This window comes from Heterocephalus glaber, unplaced genomic scaffold (assembly GCF_053883595.1).
Source record: "Heterocephalus glaber isolate CG9 unplaced genomic scaffold, H.glaber_assembly_v1.0 deba00000818, whole genome shotgun sequence".
NCBI lineage: Eukaryota > Metazoa > Chordata > Mammalia > Rodentia > Bathyergidae > Heterocephalus > Heterocephalus glaber.
In genome coordinates, this window is record NW_028258164.1 from 13,468,395 (window position 1) to 13,488,613 (window position 20,219).

A 20,219-nucleotide genomic window follows, 5' to 3' on the forward strand; every position below is an offset into this window, starting at 1 on the left:
GAAGGAGTCTCAGCTGCTCCATGGTGAGGGGCCCTTCCCTTTCCCAGGAAAGCCCCTCCTGCCCAGGGCAGTAGAAGTGCAGACAGAGCTGCTCCTTCCCCACCATGGCCCTAGGGTGGCTCCTTGAGATGAGCCCAGAGGACTGGGCCTGGTTCAAGTATGACCTTGGGTAGGTCTCACGGTTTAAGGCTTACCCCTCCCGAGCCTCTTTCTGGCCCACAGGGGTGTTATCCCAGCTGGGATCACGGGAGTAGGGTGAATGTGTGTGTGTGTTATGTATGTGGTATATGTGAATTGTGCTGTGATGTGTATGTATGTGGCGCAAGTGCTGTGTACCTGTTTCTGTGGTGTTTGTGGTGTGTGTGTGTGTGTGTGTGTTGTGTGTATGGTGTGTGTAGAGTGTTGTGTGTATAGGGTGTATGTGATGTGTATTTGTACGGGTGGTGTGTGTATGTATGGTGTGTGTATGAGGTGAGTGTACGATAGTGTGTGCGTGGTACATTTGTGGTGTCTGTATATCGTGTTGTGTGTATGTGTGTATGGTGTGTTTATATGTATGGTATATTTCTATGTATGCCGTGTGTATATAGTGTGTATGTGGATGGTGTATGTATAGTGTATTGTGTTCTGTGTATACAGTGTGTGTATGTGTGTGTGTTGTGTGTGTGGTGTCTATAGTGTATTGTGGTCTGTGTGTATAGTGTTGTGCATAAGTGTGTGTGGGGTGTGTATAGTGCATGGTGGTGTGTATATATTGTGTTGTGTGTATGTGTGCTGTGTGTGGATGTTATATGTGTAGTGTATTGTGTGTATAGTGTTGTGTGTGTATGTTGTGTGTATAGTGTTGTGTGTGTGTGTAGCGTTGCGTGTATCTGTGGTATGTGTGTGCATGGCATATATATAGTGTTTTGTGGTCTGTGTATATCATATTGTGTGTATGTGTGTGTGGTGTGTATTGTAGCTTACTCTCTCAAGAGCATCCACACTCCACCTCAGGAAAACAAGGGCTGAGCTCTCTAGAACTGCAAGAATTCCTGGGCAGTTTGAGCCCTGCGGTGGTGGGCATGGAATGTGCCCACCGGTGGCCTGATGACTGCCCTTTCCCAGGGCTGAGCCTGCAGTGGCAGGGGGACCGGCTGGTGCTGTCTGGGGGCCCAGGGGTCGTTGTGCAGCTGGACAGATACAGTTCTGTCTCAGTCTCCGTGGACCATGAGCTCCAGGGACAGACACAGGGCCTCTGTGGACTCTACAATGGCTGACTGGAGGGTAGGTGGGGTGTGGCCTGGGAGCTTGTGGAGGGAGGAAGAGGAGACAGGACCCAGGGCCAGCCCTCTGCCTCACCCACCCCTCCTCAGATGACTTCATGGAGCCGGGTGGGAGGCTGGCCGTGCTGCCTGCCACCTTTGGGAATTCCTGGAGGCTCCCTTCTCTGAGGTGAGATTGCCATCCTAGGCCCCACCTGCCTGTCCTGAGCACTCCCTGTCTCTGCTCCTGGCTGGAGGGTGCAGGCCTTGCCAGGGGCAGGACTCAGGAGCAGGTGGGCAGACCCTGCATTCCACAGGAAGTTCTGGTTGTTTCTGTGAACTGACCATCCCCGGGATGCCCCCACTGAGCCAGTCACTACTGGCTTGGGTCCATTAGCTCCTCTAACCCCCTGCCTGTGGCTGACTGTAGCCCAGCTCCTCTGTCCCCATCCAGCCCTATCACTTTGCTGCCTTCAGCGCCCAGGATGCGGGCTGGTGGGTATGACAATGAAGGCAGTGTTGGCAAATGTCCCTCATCACTCATCCCTGGCCACTGGGCTGGCTCCGTTTGTCCCCAGCCTGGGTGTCTGGACACAGTGGAGGCAGCCCAGGGCTGTGAAGGCTCCATGGAGGGCGCAGAGGCAGGCATGGAGGCTGGCCAGCTGCAGGCTGAGGCCCAGGATGTGTGCCACCAGCTGCTGGAGGGTCCATTTAGACAATGCCATGCTCAGGTATGGGTAGTGTGGAGGTGGCGACCCACTCCAGAGGGGAGGAGCCTCATGTGGGTGGAGTAGGGGCCAGAGAGGTGCCAACTAAGTGATCTGGCCCTGCCACTAGATTGCACTGGCCATTGGCCAGCTCTTCCCTGTTGGGCTTTATCTCTGGGGACAAGATGGCGTCATGTGTGATCTCTGAGTTCCCTTCCAGCACTCATCCTGTGTGATTTTAAGTCAGGGCAGAATGAGAGCAAGAGGTAGAGGTGCCATCAGGAAGGTCTTTGCTCTCCTTTCTTGGCAGGTTCCCCCGATGAATACCACAAGGCCTGCCTCTTTGCCTACTGCTCGGGAGCTGTGGCAGGCAGTGGACAAGAGGGCCGGTGGGAGGCTGTGTGTGCCACCCTCGCCAACCTTGCCCAGGCTTGTGCCAGGCAGCACATTCACATACACTGGTGGAAGCCCGGCTTCTGTGGTACGGTCTGGCCAGCCCGCCCTGTGGGATTGACTGGGAACCTCTGAGTGACCCCCATTTCCTGAGGGTGCCATCACCCTCTGTGGCTCTCCCGTGGCCTCCAGCTCTGTAGGGCCCAGGGGAGCCCCTCACAGCCCTCTCCTGTACCCCCAGAGCACCTGTGCCCAGGAGGCCAGCTCTCTCCGACTGCATCTCGTCCTGCCCAGCCAGCTGCTCCGCGGTGGGCCAGGGTGAGGAGGGACCCTGCGCAGAAGACTGTGTGAGAGGCTGTGAGTGCCCACCCGGGCTTTTCTGGGATGGCATCCACTGTGTGTCTGCTGCCCACTGCCCCTGCTACCACCGGCGCCAGCGCTATGCCCCTGGTGACACTGTGCACCGGTGGTGCAACCCGTGGTGAGTCCTCAAGCCTTACTGGCAGTGGCAGCCACGTGGTTCCCCTGGGTTCCTCCCTTTATGCTGGCGGGATCAAAGCCTGCCTCGGCCCAGTCGCCACCCTATTCTGGGGCCCCCCACAGCACGCTTTACCTCTCCTGGCATAGGTGACAGTCCTTGGCCCTACACTTTCGGTGGAGGTAGGAATGGAGGTGCCAGGGAAGGAAGGGGCCAGTTCAGCCTTCCTGCCTGGGGTGGAGCTGATGCCACAGTGCCCTGTCCCACCCCATGTGTCCACAGTGTGTGCCAGGATGGCCACTGGCTTTGTGCCCGGGCCCCATGCCCCACTGAGTGTGCAGTGGGTGGCGATGGACATTACCTCACCTTTGATAGATGGAGCTTCTCCTTCCGGGGTGGCTCAGGCTGCCGCTACATCCTGGTGCAGGTGGGCAAAAGACAAACTCCAGGAAGAGGGGCTGGACAGAGTAGAGGCCCTCCTGGGGGCTTCCTGGGGGAGGTGACTGTAAGGAATGCACCCAATAAACAAGTGAAATACACAGCCCCCAAGGAAGAGCCCAGGGAGGGCAATGCAGAATGTCTCCAATCAGTCCCCACTTCCTCCTGGGCTGCAAAATCGCCCTCTTTCTCAGAGGGGCCTGGCTGGGTTTGCCATAGGCCACTTCATACAAGTCACCCCCAGGGGACAGAGGGACCCTCCTCCCACCAGCCTTCCCCATAAAGTTGGGTCACGTGCTTATAGATGAACATGCATGTCCACAGGTGGAAAGGGGAATCATCCTACTCCACATGCATACATGCACATATGGGCACACACAATCATGTGCTCACATATACCCGCACATGAACGTAACACCCATGTATGCACATATACACGCATGCGTGCACACACACACACACACATCCATGCATGCCACACTGGAGATTTAGCTCAGCGGTTCGGCACCTGCCTTACAAGCAAAAGGTCCCGAGTTGGATCCCTGGTACCCAAAAAAAAGAAAATAGAGCTCCATGCATGCCAGCCCTGGGTGAGGGTCAAGCCTTTACCCCACAGTCTGGCTGGCTGGGAAGTGCTCAGCGCTGTGTGGGCAGTTGCTGCCTCCAGGTGGGGCAGAAAGTGGACAAGGTGGAGAGGTCCAGAGAGGCCTCCCCAGGGAGCCTGAGCACCTGCCTGGCTTCTGCCTCTCTGTCTGCCCCAGGACCACATGCAGGGGCAGCTGCTGATGGTGCTGGAGCATGGGGCCTGTGACTCTGGGAGCTGCCTCCACGCCCTCTCTGTCTCCCTGGAGGACACCCACATCCAGCTCAGGGACTCAGGTAGCCTCAGCTCTGTCTCCTGCAGGTGTCTGCCATGACAGCTATTTCTTCCCCTCATCCTTTGGTCTCAGGCACCGTCCAGCACCTGCTGTCCATACTGCCCGACATGACTCCTGCAGCCAAACTCCCTGCCTCAGTTTCCCCATGCTCCCATCTCTGAAGGGAGACATACAGTCCTGAGGACATATTCCAAGCCATCTTACACCCTGTCTTCAGGGACAACACAAGTTGTGCAGCTAAGAGGGTCCAACAGGCCTTGGGCATGACCAGACCAGGCAGCCATGGTCCCTCCAACTCCCCCGCCCAGGTCTGAGTCCTTGGGCCACAGGGAGAGGGCATCTTAGTTGGGATCTGCAGGGTCCTAGCCTGACCCAGAGCCTCTCACTTCCCACCCAAGCCCTTCACTCTTGCAGCCCCACCCTCCCACCGACTGCCCCACCCCACGTCAGGCTTCTGTTCCAGGAGCTGTGCTGGTGGACGGGCAGGATGTGGGCTTGCCCTGGACTGGCACTGCTGGCCTCAGTGTCTCCCAAGCCGCCTCCTCCTTCCTGCTGCTACGTTGGCCTGGGGCCCGGGTCCTCTGGGGAGTGGCCGACCCTGCAGCCTATATCACCCTGGATCCCCGCCATGCCCACCAGGTGTGCCAGGAAGTGGGTGAGGGGCTGGGTGAGGATTTGACCATCCCGCGTGCCCTCCGTGGCCCAGGTACAAGGTCTCTGTGCTACCTTCACCTGGAACCAGCAGGACGACTTCCTGGCGCCAGCTGGGGATGTGGAGACCAGCATTGCTGTCTCTGGTAGCAAGTTCCAGGTGGCAGGTGGTGGCAGGTGCCCTCCAGAGGACGGTGCCCTCCAGAGGACAGTGTCCTGCTCTCCCCCTGCAGCACCTACTCCCAGAACCTTGCTTTCACAGAAGCCTGTGCCATCCTGCACAGCCCAGCCTTCCAGGTAGCTGGGGTGGCCCCTCCCACGCCTGTACAGCGAAGGGACCAAAGGCAAGGGAGGGCTACAGGGCACAGGAAGCCAATAATGGGGACCAAGAGGATGGGGGTCCTTGAAGGCAGATATGACCCATTTCCTCTTCCCCCGAGGCATGCCATGGGCTGGTGGACAGGGAGGCCTTCCAGCTCCGCTGCTTGGCAGCTATGTGTGGCTGTTCCCCTGGGAGGGACTGCCTGTGCCCAGTGCTCTCTGCCTATGCACGCCGCTGTGCCCGGGAGGGTGCCCTGCTGCTTTGGAGGAACCAGACCCTCTGTCGTGAGTCCCTCAGCCCGGTCATCCCCCAGCCCCCAGCCCCTTCTAGGAGGAGCTGGAAGGGACAGGGCCTCTGACCTTGGTAGATTTCTGGGCTTTTCTTCTTGTGGAACCACAATGGGTATAGGGCCCAGGGGTTGGCTATGCCTTTGATTTGCATGTTTCCCCTTGCCTAACTTTCCCATGTCCTGGTGGCCAGGAGGACCAGGAGTGTGCCCCAGCATGTGGCCACCATGTGGGGAGCCAGAAGATTGCGACAAGCTAGGCAGCTGTGTGGCTGATGGTAACTGCCCTGCCCCCAGGGCTGCTGTGGGACCCTGAGGGCCAGTGTGTGGCCCCCAGCGCACCTGCCAGCTCGGAACCCATCGCTACACTCCTGGCAGTGTCACCCAGAAGGACTGCAACCACTGGTGAGGATGGCAGCCTTTGGGGTAAGGGGAAGAATGCAGGGTGACGAGGAAGGGCTTGCAAGAGAATGGACTGGGCTATGCTGCTGTGGGGTGACAGTGCACACATCAGGGAGCTGATCCTTCCCCCCAGTGCGGGGCACTTTCTGGTCCAAGAAGCACTTTCATGTACACTGACAACTAACTTAATGAGGTAGGAGGTGGGAGAATTGCTCCCACTTTGCAGATGAGGAAGCTGGGGCTCAGATAGGCTGGACAGGTTGCTGCTGAGAGATAAAGGCAAGACCAGACCTGCAGAGGCAGGGCCAGGATCCAGAGCTTGGTGGGTTTGGGTGAGGCTCCAGTGAGATCCTTCTCCCTGGGTGGGGTGTGGAATGATTCAATAGTTCCATCCCTCTCCAGACCCCCCAGAATGGCCCCACTAGAGCTGGGGCAGACAAGGGTGGCCATCCTGTCCCAGGGATGTGGGCACTGTTGGCCGGGGTGTCGGGGCTGAGCTGCTCAGGTCCTCAGCATCCAGGTTCCTGAGACTCTTGCCAGGGCAGACCGGCGCCTGAAGGCAGAGCCCACTGGGCCTGGCTCTTACTCCCTCCATCCTCCCGCAGCATCTGCCAGGAGAGGGGCCTCTGGAACTGCACGGCTCACCACTGTCCCCCGAAGCGGGCCTTCTATCCCCAGGAGCTTATCTATGACCCCAGCACCTGCCTCCTCACCTGCGACAGCCCTAATGCCAACCACTCCTGCCCAGCAGGCAGCTCTGACGGCTGTGTCTGTCCCCCGGGCACTGTGGTGCTGGTGAGGCTGGGGAGGGGTTGTGTGGGCAGCAGGGTGGCCCTCCCTACACCATGGTTCCCAGCTGCCCCAAAATATCATTCCCACCCTCTGCCCAGGATGAACACTGTGTACCTCCTGACCTCTGTCCCTGCCGTCACAGTGGGCAGTGGTACCCCCCTAATGCCACCATCCAGGAGGACTGCAACACTTGGTATGCCCAGTCCTGTGACCTGCAACCTGACCTGTGACCACTGGCTCCCCAGATGGGACACTGCCCTCTGCTAGAAGGAGTTGGGGTGGCCAGAGAAGTGGGACACCCAGATAGCCTGGGTCCCCTGTGCCCAGCGCCTATGTAGAGTTGCTGAACCTGGACTGGCTGCATCCTCTGTGTGCAGCTCCCAAGTTCCTGTCCTCGGAGAATCTGTCCCCAGTCCTTCTTCACAGCGTGTGCCAGAGCAGGCAATGGCGCCGCACAGGCCAGCGGTGCAGTGGGCGGTGCCAGGTGTCGGGTGCCCCCCACTATGTGACATTTGATGGGCTGTCCCTCACCTTCCCCGGGGCCTGTGAATACCTGTTGGTGTGAGAGGCCAGGAGCCGCTTCAGCATCTCTGCTCAGAACCTGCCCTGCAGGGCCAGTGGCCTCACCTGCACCAAGGCACTGACCGTGCGTCTGGAGAGCACCGTTGTGCACATGCTCAGAGGTGGCTGGTGACACGCCAGAGGGCGGGGGATGCATCACAGCTCACAGTGTGGCAGGGACCAGGGCATCCTTAGTGTGGTGGGGCTGACGGCTCTCCTTTTATTTGGGAATCATAATTCTTGAAGGCTCCAAAAATCAAGGTCCAGAGACGTCTAATAACCTGCCACAGAGGTCACAGAGGTCACAGAGGTAGAGAAGCAAAAACAGTTTGGAAGAGGAGGTTAGGCAGGGCTCGATAGGCCCAGGCGGCCTCTCCCTCGAATGCCTGTCTTTCTCCACAGGCCGGGCAGTGACAGTGAATGGGGTGAGCATAAGACACCCCAAGGCCTACACAGGCCTTGGCTTGAGCCTGCACCATGCTGGCCTCTTCCTGCTGCTGACGACTCGCCTGGGCCTCACCCTGCTCTGGGACAGAGGTCAGCCACAGCCTTGGGGGGCCTGACCCACACCAACCTTAGCACCTCAGGGCCGGACTCCCTAAACACTCCCTGCCAAGGCCTGCCTAACTCAGGGGGGCCCCACGACATCCCCTACAGGGCTCATTTCCAGTGTGACGCTATACCAGGACCCTGCCCTCCTAACCTCCCCTGGGCACCCCCATCCCAGTGCCGCCCCTGCCTCCCAGCACATACAAGTGGTTGGAGTTTCCAAATTGTTTTCATAATTCTGTTTTTCTTCACGAAAGCAATACCTCCTCATCCAGGAAACATTTAGGAAATACCAAAGTTTTAGGAGGGAAAAATGAAAATAGATCTCCTAACATCCCACCACCCAAACATAAGCAGTTGGCGTGCTAGAAATTTAACTGTTGGCGAGATATTGAGAGAAACCCAAATGCCCTGCTATGGACTCGGCCCCGCAAGGGCTCTGGTGCTGGGGGTCTCAGCCAGGATTCCTGTCCGGATAGGACTGAAGGAGGAGTTCCCTGCCCGCTAGATGTCTGTCTCTGCATTTATCACCCCTCACCCCCCAAAGCAGGAGGGAACCAGGGCCCGCTGGGTGAGATGCAGGGCAGTGTTATGGGCCCCAGGTTTTCTGCCCACCCTGACCTGCTCAGGGCCTGTGAGTTCATTTTGTACTGCCACTGCTGGGTACCCGGGTACTGGTCCAGCTGTGCCCCCACTTCCGTGGTCGTGTGGCTGCTCTGTGTGGAGACTTTGATGGTGACGCTAGCAATGACTCACAGAGCCGCCAAGGTGTCCTAGAGCCCATGGCTGAGCTGGCGGCCCACTCTTGGCACCTTAATCCCCTGTGCCCCGAACCAGGAGACCTGCTGCCTCCCTGCACTGTGAGCACGGGTGGGAGAGCGGGCCAGGAGGTGGGGCAGCTCTGGGGCCCAGCGGGTGGCCCTGGGGCTGCAGACAGAACCCTGTGCTGCAGGTAAATGCCCACTGGGCAGCCTGGGCCCGGACCCGCACCCGCTGTGGGGCCATGCTACAGCCACTGTTCGCCCCATGCCATGCAGAGGTGCCCCACAGCAGCACTGTGAGTGGTGTGTGTACGACACGTGCGGGTGAGGAGGGTCGGCTGTGGGGGGAGCGGGGTGCTGAGGAGGGGAAGGGGGCAGTGGGCTGACCACTCCCTCCCACAGCTGTGATTCCGGGGGTGACTGCGAGGGCCTCTGCTCAGCCATCGCCACCTACACGGATGAGCGCGCCCATCATGGGCACTACGTGCGCTGACACAGCCAGGAGCTGTGCCGTGAGTGCGCCCTGCTCCCAGCCCTGCCTCCACTCTGCCTCTTGAAGGGTGCCCTCCTGCCCTTCTATTTAAAGGTCACTCGAGGTCCAATGCATACTGGGTGCTTTGTGCCTGCCAGATGTTTTTCTAGATGAACCGAACATGCAAGAACAGCTGCCCTGTGGGGCCTGACATGTTCCAACTCACCAAGAAACAGCCTCAGCAAGGGTCCATGCCACACACCTGTCACACATTCAGCCTGCTCACCTTGCTTCCTGGTGCCCTTGTGCCTCAGTGAGCCCAGCCTCTCTCCTCTCTCCCCAGCCCTGCAGTGTGAAGGGGGACAGGTATATGAGGCCTGTGGCCCCGCGTGGCCCCCACCTGCCATGACCACCGTCCTGAGCCTGGATGGCACTGCCAGGCTGTCACCTGTGTGGAGGGCTGCTTCTGCCCCGCGGGGACTCTGCTACATGGTATGTGGTCAGAATAGCAGAGACCACAGCCTAGAGGGACTGGGAAAGGGCCACGGGCCTTCGTAGCAGGGTTGAGCCCTGAGTCCTGTGCTCTGTGACCTCAGGAGGAGCCTGTGTGGACCCAGCTGCCTGTCCCTGTGAGTGGGGTGGCAGCTTCTTCCCACCGGGGACAATGCTGCAGAAGGACTGTGGGAACTGGTGAGTGAGGATCCCAGGCGGAGCCCAGATCCCTGGCCAGCCAAACCCAGCTGTGACTGATCCGGGGACACTGTGCTCAGCACATGCCAGGACGGTCAGTGGCATTGAGGGGGTGATGGTGCCTCTGTGAGGAGCTGGTGCCTGGCTGTGCAGAAGGAGAGGCCCCATACCAGGACAGTGGTCACTGTGTGCCACATGAGTGGCTTTGTGACAACCAGGATGACTGTGGCGATGGCTCAGATGAGGAAGGTGAGTGTCTTTGCCTGAGTGCAGCGGTGACAGGAACAGTGTCCCAGGGTGTCTTCCTGAGCTGCTGTTTCCTTTGCCCAGAGCAATGGCCTGAAGGGGTGAGGGGTAGGAAAGGGGTGCTCTCTAACCCCAGTGTCATTGCCAGCCTGTGCCACCCCAGGCTGTGGGCAAGGTCAGATGTCTTGCCAGTCTGGCCGCTGCATACCCCCGGCCCAGCTCAGTGATGGCCAGGATGACTGTGGCAATGGCACCGATGAACAGGGTTGCCCATGCCCCTCCAACTCGCTGGCCTGCACTGCTGGGCACTGCCTGCCCCTTAGCCTGCTGTGCGACGGGCACTCCGACTGTCTGGATGCTGCAGACGAGGAGTCCTGTCTGGGTGAGCTGTCTCTGCTCTGGACCTCAGACCACCCGGCGCCCTTCCTCCAGGCCCAGCTTCTGGAGAGCCCCAAACTCCCCACAGCACTCCTTTGCCAGGCCCCATGACCCACTCATAAAGCTGGCATGAGTGCGCATGGGCAGGACCACCCCGGACGGTGAGAATGGGGGCGGTCCTGGACCAGCTCCTCCTATCCGGCTGCAGGGCAGGTGAGCTGTGTTCCTGGGGAGGTGTCCTGTGTTGGCACCTGTGCGGGCACCTTCCAGCTGTGTGACGGAGTCTGGGACCGCCCAGATGGGGCCGACGAGGGCCCTGAACATTGCCCGTTGCCCTCTCTGCCCACTCCCCCCTGCTGGCACAACGCCTGGCCCCTCCTTGGGCTCCCTGGAAGGTGCACCAAGTCCCCTGGGTAGTACCAGCTCTGGTGAGTCTCCCTGAGGAGATGGGTGCTAAAGCTGGCGCTCTGACATCCCAAGGCAGGAGACAGAAGGGATCTCAGAGGGAGGTGTTGGGCAGGGCCCTGGGGCTAGAGACTGGAATGAGCCAAGTGGAACTCCCAGCACTCTGGGCGGTGGAGGCAGGAGTCCTGTAGGAAGGGATAGGAAAGGAGGAAGGGAGGAAGGAAGGAGAGAGAGAGGAAAGAGAGACGGATCTGGGAGGCACGGAGGTCCCAACCTTATTTCCTCGTGTTCAAGGCCTCCCTCTGAGCTCAGGAGGGTCTAAGGCAGCAGGGGAAAGCAGGACCCCTGGGAAGGGCTGAAAGGGGTGGGCAGCTCAGGCGAAGCTTAAGTCCAGGCTGGGCAGGAGGCGAGCCCGGCCCAGGTCTACCCCCACCCCCACCCCCACTGCGCAGCCCCCTGCGGCCCTTCGGAGTTCGCGTGTGGCAGCAGCGACTGCGCGCGACCAGGAGGAGGACTGCGCTGACGCTGACGGAAGCGCAGCGCCGAACTGGGCTGCGCGGGGCCTTGCGCGCCGCACCTCGTGCACCGTCCCCGTGGCGGCGTGCATTGCGTGTCCCCCGGGCAGCTGTGCGACGGCGAGCTGCAGCGCCTGGACGGCTGGGACGGGAGTCCGGAGGCCTGCGGTGAGAGTCGCCCCCGGACACTCCCACCTTTGCCTCTGCTGGGCACGCTTGGGAGCGCAGGGAGAGAGCGACCGATCCGGGGACAGCAGGGTCTGCAGGACTTCTGCCTTCTGTGAAACGTTTTGCTTTTCCTTGCTGCCCTCGGCAGACAGAAGAAAAAGGCTTTTGTCTTTGCTCGCACTGCAGCAAGAAGGGGCTAGAGGCAGGGCGTTGGCTCAGAGGGCCTGGGAGCGATTCTGTTTGGACACCCCAGGTTCCTGCCACCCGTGCCTGGCTAAGTCAGCCCTTCAGGTCCTTGTCACCTCGCTAGAGAGGAGGCATCTGCAGGCCCTCCTGGGACCCCAGTTTCTTTGATGGGGTGTTGTCTCCATCTCCCACCCGCCTCCCTCCTCCTGTGCCTGGACCTCCCTGCCAGCCCCAGTGGGGAGGGGACCCAGGGCCCAGGAGCACCAGCCCTTCTTCCCCACCCACAGGCCCCACCCTGCTGCCCCCGGGCCCCGGCCTCTCCCCCTGTGGCCTGGCCCCCTGGCTGTGCCTGGACTCCAAGCAGCTCTGCAGTGGGTTGCCCGACTGTCCCCAGGACGAGGATGAGCTGGGCTGTGGTATGGACACTGTCCTCCTCCTCCTGGGGCCAACTCTGGGGTCCAGGGATGGCTCCCATTTTCTGCTGACTTGTTTTCTCTTACTCCCCAGAGGGGCTGCCACCCCCAGCAGGCCACAACAGAACAGGGGTCCCCTGCCCAGAGTACTCATGCCCTAACGGCATCTACATTGGCTTCCAGAGGGTGAGGGCAGGGACAGGGGTGGAGGAGGCAGAGCCATTGTGTCCCCAAGTGTACCCCAAGCAGCCCTGATCCTGGCCTTCTTCTTTCCAGGTGTGTGACGGGCAGCCTGATTGCGAGGTGGCCCTGGGGGAGACGGGGCCCTCCCCTGAGGAGCAGGCTTGTGGGGCCTGGAGCTCCTGGAACCCATGGGAGCCATGCAGCCAGACCTGTGGGCCTGGGGTGCGGGCCCGGAGACATCGCTGCTCCCCACCTGGGCTTCCAGTGCTGCAGCGCTGCCCGGGCCCTGAGCACCAATCCCAGGCCTGCTTTGCCGAGGCCTGTCCAGGTGATGGTTGGTGACCCCAGGGAGAGATGGGGCAGAGGGAACAGGAGGGACCGCTGGGCTCGGTCCTACCTCACGTCCCTCCCTGCCCACATGGTCCCTCCTCTCACAGTGGACCATGAATGGGGCTCCTGGTCTCCCTGGTCTCTGTGCTCTGAGCAACGTGGGGGCACCATGACGCGGCAACGGCAGTGCCACCCTCCCCAGAATGGGGGCCGGGCCTGTGCCCTGCTGCCTGGGGACCCTCCCAGCATTGAGACCAGTGAGTGACAGGAAGAGGGTCCTGGTGGGGGCTGGGGGGTGCTGTGGGACAGAGGCCCCCACCCCCACCCCGGCCCTGGTTCCGGTTCCTTTCCCTCGCAGAGCCTTGCCCTCAGGATGGCTCCCCCAATGCCACCTGCTCTGGGGAGCTGGTGTTCTGGCCCTGTGCCCCCTGCCCTCTGACCTGTGATGACATCTCTGGCCAGGCTGTGTGCCCGCCTGAGCGGCCCTGCAGCAGCCCAGGTGAGGGGGCTCTGGGCCCATGGTCTGTGGGGGCCATGCCCACACATGGACACTTACCCTGGGCCTTCCTCAGGCTGCTGGTGCCCTAAAGGGCAGGTGCTAGGCAGCAAAGAGCACTGCGTATGGCCCCGGCAGTGTCTCTGCCTGGTGGCTGGTGCCTGCTACTGGCCTCGGCAGCAAATCAAGGTTGACTGCCAGCTCTGTGTCTGACAGGATGGGCGGCCCCGGTGCTGCCAACCCAACCCAGACTGCACTGGTGAGCACTCCTGCAGTGGACCTTCCCTGGGGTCTCGGGGGGTGCCCACCCCTCATCCTGGCCCTGACTCTCCCCCTCAGTGAACTGCTGCTGGTCCTCATGGTCCCCCTGGGCTGAGTGCCTGGGCCCCTGCAGAAGCCAGAGCATCCGGTGGTCCTTCCGGAGCCCCAACAACCCCCGCCAGTCCGGGCAAGGTCACCAATGCCGGGGCATCCACCGCAAGGCCCACAGGTAGCAGCTGGGACCCTGCCCCGTCTCCACCTCCCACAGAGGGGCCTTCCTGCGTGCCCCTCCCAGGATGGGCGCTTCACATCTGCCCCAGAGCCCAAGTGTGGGGCCTGCTCTCTGCCTTCCCAGTCTGAAGTCCAGAACTCCTTTGGGGCCCCAGGCTTCTCCCGTTTCAGCTTTGTGCCTTGTGCGTCCCCTAGGGGGCAGACTTCTGGGGTCACCCTAGGTGACCCTAGGTGAGCCCCTGCCCAGACTGGGCTGCCCCTCTGTCATCAGGTGCCAGATGGAACTGAGCCAGGGCTTCAAGCAGCAGGGCCGCGTGAGGCGTGTGGGGGAGTGCTGGCGCAGGGGCCCCTGCAGGGTGTGCCAGTGTCTGGGCCTCAGCGCCGCGCACTGCTCCCCCTACTGCCAGCTGGGCAGCTGCCCCCAGGTGAGGTGCCCGGGAGCCTGGGGCAGGCAGGGTCTGGGAGGAGAATGGTGTGGAGAGGCCAGACTCTGGGAGGCTAGAAGAGGGGGTCAGAGGGGCAGGCGGCCTGACTTCTGCATCCTACAGGGCTGGGTCCTGGTGGAAGGAGTGGGAGAATCATGTTGCCACTGTGCCCTGCCTGGTGAGTGGGCCTGGGGGATGTCCCAGGAGCCCCAAAGGGAGAAGGAGGATACAGCAGGAACTGGGGAAGCTGGGAGTGGTCCATCTTCCTTATCCTGCAAGTGTTCCCACGGCTTGGTGAGGTTAGGGGTGGGGCAGCCAGCAAACACAGTGGTCCAGGTTGTTCCCTTCACAATATAGCTGATGAGTGGGACCAGGACTCCAGCCCACAGGACAGCTTCTACCCAGGGCCAGCTGCTTTCTAATGTCCAGAGAGGTTACTATTATCGACAACAGCCCTGAGTTAGAAACTGCACCTCCTCTGTCCTGGTTCTAAATGGCTTTGGACTGGTAGTTTTCTTCTGTGTTCTCTAAATGTTCTTTGGGTATGAAAGCACCCAGTTCACACTGAGGGAAGGAGGTGCCCTTCCCAGCTGGGGGCTTATTCCTGGGGTTCCTGGGAAGTCACAGGACAGAAAGTACTCAGCCAGGTCCCATGCGAGCCTCCCTGGGTCTCCCCACACAGGAGAGAACCAAACAGCGCCCCTCATGGCCACTTCAGCCCCGGCTCCAGCCCCCAGCCCTCAGATCGGACACTCTCTGGTCACCTATGTTCTGCCCCCACCGGGAGGTGAGACCATGTGCTGTTGTAGTGGATGCCGGGGGACGTGGTGGCTGGGCCTGGGCGGGGGAGACAGGACCAGGGGAGGCCACTTGCCCCACATGTTGGAGGTTATCCTGAGGGTCAGAAGTCATACTATCCCAAGTCACCTGCTCGTCCCTGCATCCTGGGCAAAGGTCATCTGTGTGGCCCTGTGTACCCCCAGCTCCCTGAGGCTTCCTGACTGTCCCTGGTCCCTGTTACAACACCCACCAGCCACCTCTTTCTCCTGCACCCAGATTCCTGCTATTTGCCCCTGGGCCTGCCCCAACCACCCAAGGAGAGCCTGCAGGTGTTGCCCCCAGAGCTGGAGCACCCCACCCATGCAGCCCTCCAGGGGGTTCCCACTGAGGCCCCTGGCCCAGGAGAGGATGCTCATGCCGAGTGGCACCCTTGGCCTCCCTACCTGCAGCTGGACCTACTGTGGCCCCGGAACCTCTCCGGTCAATGAGGAAGAGGAGGATGGGGGTGGGGCAGGAGTGTTCCCTTCAGTGCTGACCCTGTCCTTGCCCTGACCCCTCCCAGGCATCGTGGTGTGGGAGACTCGTTCCTCTGACACTCATGTTCCCAGCTTCTCCCTCCAGTTCAGTAGTGATGGTCTACACTGGCACGACTATTGTGACATCCTGCCTGGCACTCTGCCCCTGCCCAAGGTACCAAACACCCAAGGCCCCTGGGCCTGTGACCCACTTGGCCCCTTTGTGGGTCCCATAGTCTTTGTCCCCAAGGGCCTGTCAGTCTCCTGGAGGGACAGTCCCTGCATTAGATGCTCACAGAATTCCTGATGAGTAGTAGGCACTCAGCTGTACCACTGCCAAGCAGATATCAGGAAACACCAAAGTGGTCACACTCGGGCAGATGTCCCGGGGTCAGTGTCCTCTGTGGGGAGACAAGCCCCATGAGGCAGAGGACTCAGCCCATGCAGGTGTCCACAACTTAAGAAGCACCTGCTCTGGGCCAGGTGCTGGGCAAGACCTGGCCCAGTGGGAGGAGCTTCAACCAGAGTCAGACTCCCACAGCCTTGGGGGACCGGATGCTACCAAAGGAGGGTCCATGCCCTGAAGGTTGGGGGACTTGGGTGAGCAGAGAGGAGACCCAGCAGGATCAGGGTTACAGCAGTTGTCCTGTGCCACAGCCTTTCCCTGGGAGCCAGGCCAATATGGCCCCCAGGGGATGGATATTTGGCCAGCTGGTCCAGGCGAGATACGTGAGGGTCTGGCCGCACACCAGCCATCACAGTGAGGGCCACAGCATCTTCCATTGGGCAGAGCCGCTGGGCTGTGGGCCAGGTAAGGCTGGGCTGGGGTAGGGGTGGGGCCGGAGTGGGCAGGAGGATGGCAGGAGCCCTGAGTAACACCCTCCCCGCTACGCAGTTTCCCCGATGGCATCCAGGTGCCCAGGATCCGGGCTCCAATGTGCCAGTGGGGAGTGTGCCCCAAGCGGGGCCCCGTGTGATGGAGCTGCAGACTGCGAGGACAGTTCTGATGAGGAGGGATGTGGGCCCTCACCTGTGGGGACTGGCGGGTATGGCTCGGCCTCTGCCTGGACTTAGAGGGAACAGCCACGTGGGAGGTATCCCCAGGGCCAGTGGACCCCACATGCCTAGGGCGTCCCCATTCTGCCTTGGGATTCTGGGCTGCTCTGCCTTCTGATAACATCTGCTGTTCAGTGGTTCTCGAAGTGGGGCCCTGGCCCAGCAGCACCAGCACCTGGTTCCACCCCACCCACACTGGGGGCCCTGCAGGTGTGCTTCGCACACTGCCCTGGTGATCCCAACATGTAAGCAAGCTGAAAGCCTCGTTTAGAACTCACCTTTGTCCAGCCTTAGTGGGCTGTGTCCTTCCTGGATGTACCACCCTGGCCCAGAGACCCCTGACCCCTTCCTGGATGGGGCCCCTGGGGCTGGGAGACCCCTGGAACCTCCTTGGCAATTTCTCTTCCCAGAGTCCTTCCCACAGCCAGGACCCCAGCCCTCTCCTCCATCCAGCCCTGGGAGGTGAGCAGGAAGCACCAGGGTGGGCACGGGGTAGGGGTACAGGGAAGGGCCCAGGCCTCACTGCCTCACCAGGGCTGCCGCTGCCACTCCCCTCTTCTCTCATTTCCTCCACTTGTGTTCCCTGGTGCTGCTCCGACAGACCTTCTACCTGGGAGCCTTCTAGGGCGCAGGTTGGTGCTAGTGAGGGGCTCGGGACCCAAGGGGCAGACAGGTACAGAGAAGCCTAGGGCAGGACACCAGCCTGGAGGAGTTTGAGAGACAAGAGGCCTGACAGGGCAGGTCCCTGGCATCTACTCTCCGAGCCTAGAAAAGCACAGTGTCAGAGATCTCCAGAGTATCTGGACACAGCTTGAGTAACTGGGGTGGCGGGGACATCTGTAACATGGAGAAGCGGGGCGGGCCCTGTCCAGCAGGGAGCAGCCTGGTCAGGAATCCAGAATGTGTGTGGAGGAGAGGTGGAGTATTGGAGGATTGGGTTCCAGGGCCCCTTGAGGGTGTGGACCAGTGCCTTGGGGTGCGTACCCTGGAGAGAGCAGCCCAGCTCCCCTGCAGAGCCTTGCTTAGTCCTCGGCCCCTCCCCACACGCTTCCCAAAGGCAGGGGAGCGAGGAGGGTTCCTGTAGAGCCGCCCTCAGTACCTGGTCGTGCTGGGTGGCTGAGCCCTGTCCCTCTGCAGGTTCCAGCAGAGACTGGATATTGGCGTGCCAAGCAGAGGTCCCCATGCCTCCTGAAGGTATGTGCACCAACTCCAGCCTCCTCCCCAAATCCCTGTCCCTGGCACATTCCCTGCCGTTCTGGGGGCCGGGCAGTGATATCTCACAGGCTCAAATCCTCTGGTAGTCATTGCAGTGTTGTCTCTGCCACCCAGAAGCCCAGAGTCCCCTCTCTGGGGTCTGTATCACTGCCTCTCGTGGCAAGGAGAGCTGGCAGCATCAACTCGCTTCCTCTTCCACCTGCAGAGGAGAGGCCAGGGAGTCCTGTTGAAGCCTGTGGGTCTCCCCACCCGAGTTCTGGGGAATCCATGCACTCTGTGGCCATCGCATCGACACCACACCTTGGGGCCATGAGCCTACAGCCGGGAATGGCAGCTGTGACTGTGCTTCCCCCACATCCACTGACGCTGGTGACGCCTGCTGGTAAGATCCCGAGACCTTCTGTGGGCAAGCCTGTGAGCCCAGGTTCTCTGTGAGGGCACAGAGCCCTGGGAGGTTGGTGAGGGTCACACTGCTTAAGGCCATTTTTGGTAGAATCAGGCCCTGGAACCAAGTTTCTTGACCCCGTTCACTCCAATTCCATCTTCCCAAGAGGGGCAGAAAGTGGGCCACCCCAGATGCCAAGAGGCAGGAGATTGGGAACTACCAGAAGGTGACCAAGGAGGAAGGTTAGGGCCAGCCAGATCCCTGGTCACGTAGGGATGCCAATGTCCATCTACTCATCCATCCATCTATTCATTCATCCACAGGCCACAATGCCACCCCCAAGCCCTTTCCACCTGTGTGGTGCAGCCCTGGGCAGGTCCCCTGCGAGGTGCTGGGCTGTGTGGAATGGGAAGGAGCTCTGCGATGGGAAGGAGGGCTGCCTGGATGGCTCTGATGAGCAGCGCTGCAGCAAGCAGAGGGCCTGTGTCAGATACTAGGGGTGGCAAGAGGGCTTCGGGCCTGGGGCTCCCTGTGCCCATTTCTAGCTCATGTGGGAAGGATTTGGGAGAGGATAGCGTAGCAGAGAGTGGAGAGAAACTGAAAGTGTGAAAACAGGAATGTAGTGTCTTCAGAGGTGATGAAGAAGGGGAATGGAATAGGCCTTGGGTCTCAGTTTGTTTATAAATCTGTCTGACCTTTGAGGTGATTCATCTACTCATCTATGCATCCACCCATCCATCCATTTTTCCAATGATCTATTCACTCACCCACCCATCCATCCATCCACCTGCCATTTATCCATGGATACACCCATATCTGTACCCTTCCACCCCCTACATCCATCTATCCACCCATCCACCCATCCTCCATCTAACTATCCATTTATCCATTTACTCACTCATCCACTCATCTATCCATTTATCCATTGATCCATCCATTCATCCCTCCATCCGTTAATCCATCTATCCATCCATCCACCCATCCACCCACCCACCTACCATTTATCCATTGATGTAGTTATCATTCATCATTCATCCATCCATCCAAAGTAAATCATTATGATCAAATCCTTGTCTTGCAATCAGGATACAAGAAATCAAGCATTAACCAGTCACAGGAAGGGATATCCTAGGGAGTACCCATTCAGGAAGAGGGTACCCAAGGGAGTAAACTAATTTTCTAGTGCTCTGACTCCTCTCTAGACACTGCAAGAGCCTTTAATGAGTAGAGAGGCTGTATAAGACCTGTGTACACCAAAGATCTATGTGAACCTCACCCACAGTAGTGGTAGGGAGCAGAGGCACAGAGGAAGGGGAAGCCAGGCCTCTGGCCACCAAGAATGACCCCACTCTTGGCCTGAGGTTGAAGGGGCTCAGTTTATCACTCATGTGGCTCCTCCCACACCTCATGGCCAGTGAGCTCAGAGCCCTTCACAGTGCCCACCACAGCACTGCCTGGACTGCCAGCCTTGAGGTCCCTCTGGTCCCTGAACCAGCTGCACTGTGGCAGTGGGGAGTGTCTGCCAGCTGAGCAGCGCTGTGACCTGCACCCAGACTGCCAGGATGGCTCAGACGAGGAAGGCTGTGGTTTGTGCTGCCTGGGCAGGGGACAGCCTTGAGGGACCCGCACCTCCATGAGCCCCCTCTGAGCCCCACCTACCTGTCCCCACAATGGATTGTATACTAGCACCCTGGTCTGGCTGGAGTGGCTGCAGCCGCAGCTGTGGTCTGGGCTTCACCTTCCAACACAGGAAGCAGCTGCATCTTCCCTTGCCTGGGGGCAGCTGCCAAATGGACCAGCTGCGCAGCCAGCCCTGCTTTGTGCAGGCCTGCCCAGGTAGCCAGACCCCCTGAGGGGGTGGGATCAGCCTACCTTCCTGCCTGCCCAAATGACCCCCACCACCATGTACTAGATCTCTCCTGAAAACTGGGAACCTGGGTCACCCCACATCAGAAGGCATTGAGGATGGAAGGAGATGATCTGGGAAGATGGATGGACGGATGGGTGGATGGATGGATGAATGGAGAGATGGCTGAATCAATGGACAAATGGTGGATAGATGGACTGATGGATAAATGGATGGATGAATAAATGGATGGGTGAATGGATAAAAGGATGGATGGGTAGGTAAGCGGATGGATGGATGAGTAGATGAAGGATGGATGGATGGATGGGTAGGTGAGTGAATGGATGGATAATGGATGGATGAGTAGATAGAGGATGGATGGATTGATGGATAAATTGGTGCATGGGTAGATGTGTGAATAGATGGGTGGATGGATGGATGGAAGAGCCTCCATAGGTGGAGCTCAGTGAGGGTTGGAAGCTAGACTCAAGTATCAGCTGGCTGTTCCACTTGCCCTGGGCTCCTCACCAAAATTTTGCAGCCCTTTATTCCCAAGAATCT

At 59.9% G+C, this 20,219-nt stretch overlaps 1 protein-coding gene across 1 annotated transcript in view; it reads left to right on the forward strand.

Annotated features, from left to right (window-relative positions):
* Positions 1–20,219, forward strand: part of Sspo (SCO-spondin) — a gene marked incomplete at its 5' end in the record, with an annotated part of 46,390 nt that overhangs the window by 1,412 nt on the left and 24,759 nt on the right. Inside the window, 60 exon segments of the mRNA XM_087207731.1 lie at positions 2–23; positions 1,108–1,266; positions 1,356–1,434; positions 1,680–1,743; positions 1,823–1,977; positions 2,263–2,432; positions 2,586–2,609; positions 2,612–2,825; positions 3,105–3,249; positions 4,022–4,139; positions 4,602–4,777; positions 4,845–5,013; positions 5,016–5,086; positions 5,230–5,395; positions 5,569–5,622; positions 5,625–5,683; positions 5,685–5,736; positions 5,739–5,802; positions 6,405–6,594; positions 6,690–6,784; positions 7,018–7,274; positions 7,555–7,689; positions 8,341–8,561; positions 8,654–8,741; positions 8,744–8,786; positions 8,865–8,974; positions 9,278–9,331; positions 9,334–9,426; positions 9,531–9,624; positions 9,705–9,745; positions 9,748–9,873; positions 10,019–10,252; positions 10,457–10,596; positions 10,598–10,676; positions 11,106–11,151; positions 11,153–11,180; positions 11,183–11,448; positions 11,649–11,938; positions 12,030–12,121; positions 12,212–12,446; positions 12,556–12,705; positions 12,807–12,947; positions 13,021–13,203; positions 13,284–13,434; positions 13,708–13,861; positions 13,985–14,039; positions 14,544–14,648; positions 14,918–15,121; positions 15,204–15,457; positions 15,501–15,546; positions 15,620–15,967; positions 16,052–16,202; positions 16,623–16,674; positions 16,814–16,835; positions 17,350–17,406; positions 17,633–17,809; positions 18,136–18,224; positions 18,226–18,280; positions 19,228–19,398; positions 19,484–19,648. Of these exon segments, the coding sequence (XP_087063857.1) occupies positions 2–23; positions 1,108–1,266; positions 1,356–1,434; positions 1,680–1,743; positions 1,823–1,977; positions 2,263–2,432; positions 2,586–2,609; positions 2,612–2,825; positions 3,105–3,249; positions 4,022–4,139; positions 4,602–4,777; positions 4,845–5,013; positions 5,016–5,086; positions 5,230–5,395; positions 5,569–5,622; positions 5,625–5,683; positions 5,685–5,736; positions 5,739–5,802; positions 6,405–6,594; positions 6,690–6,784; positions 7,018–7,274; positions 7,555–7,689; positions 8,341–8,561; positions 8,654–8,741; positions 8,744–8,786; positions 8,865–8,974; positions 9,278–9,331; positions 9,334–9,426; positions 9,531–9,624; positions 9,705–9,745; positions 9,748–9,873; positions 10,019–10,252; positions 10,457–10,596; positions 10,598–10,676; positions 11,106–11,151; positions 11,153–11,180; positions 11,183–11,448; positions 11,649–11,938; positions 12,030–12,121; positions 12,212–12,446; positions 12,556–12,705; positions 12,807–12,947; positions 13,021–13,203; positions 13,284–13,434; positions 13,708–13,861; positions 13,985–14,039; positions 14,544–14,648; positions 14,918–15,121; positions 15,204–15,457; positions 15,501–15,546; positions 15,620–15,967; positions 16,052–16,202; positions 16,623–16,674; positions 16,814–16,835; positions 17,350–17,406; positions 17,633–17,809; positions 18,136–18,224; positions 18,226–18,280; positions 19,228–19,398; positions 19,484–19,648 (7,648 nt within the window).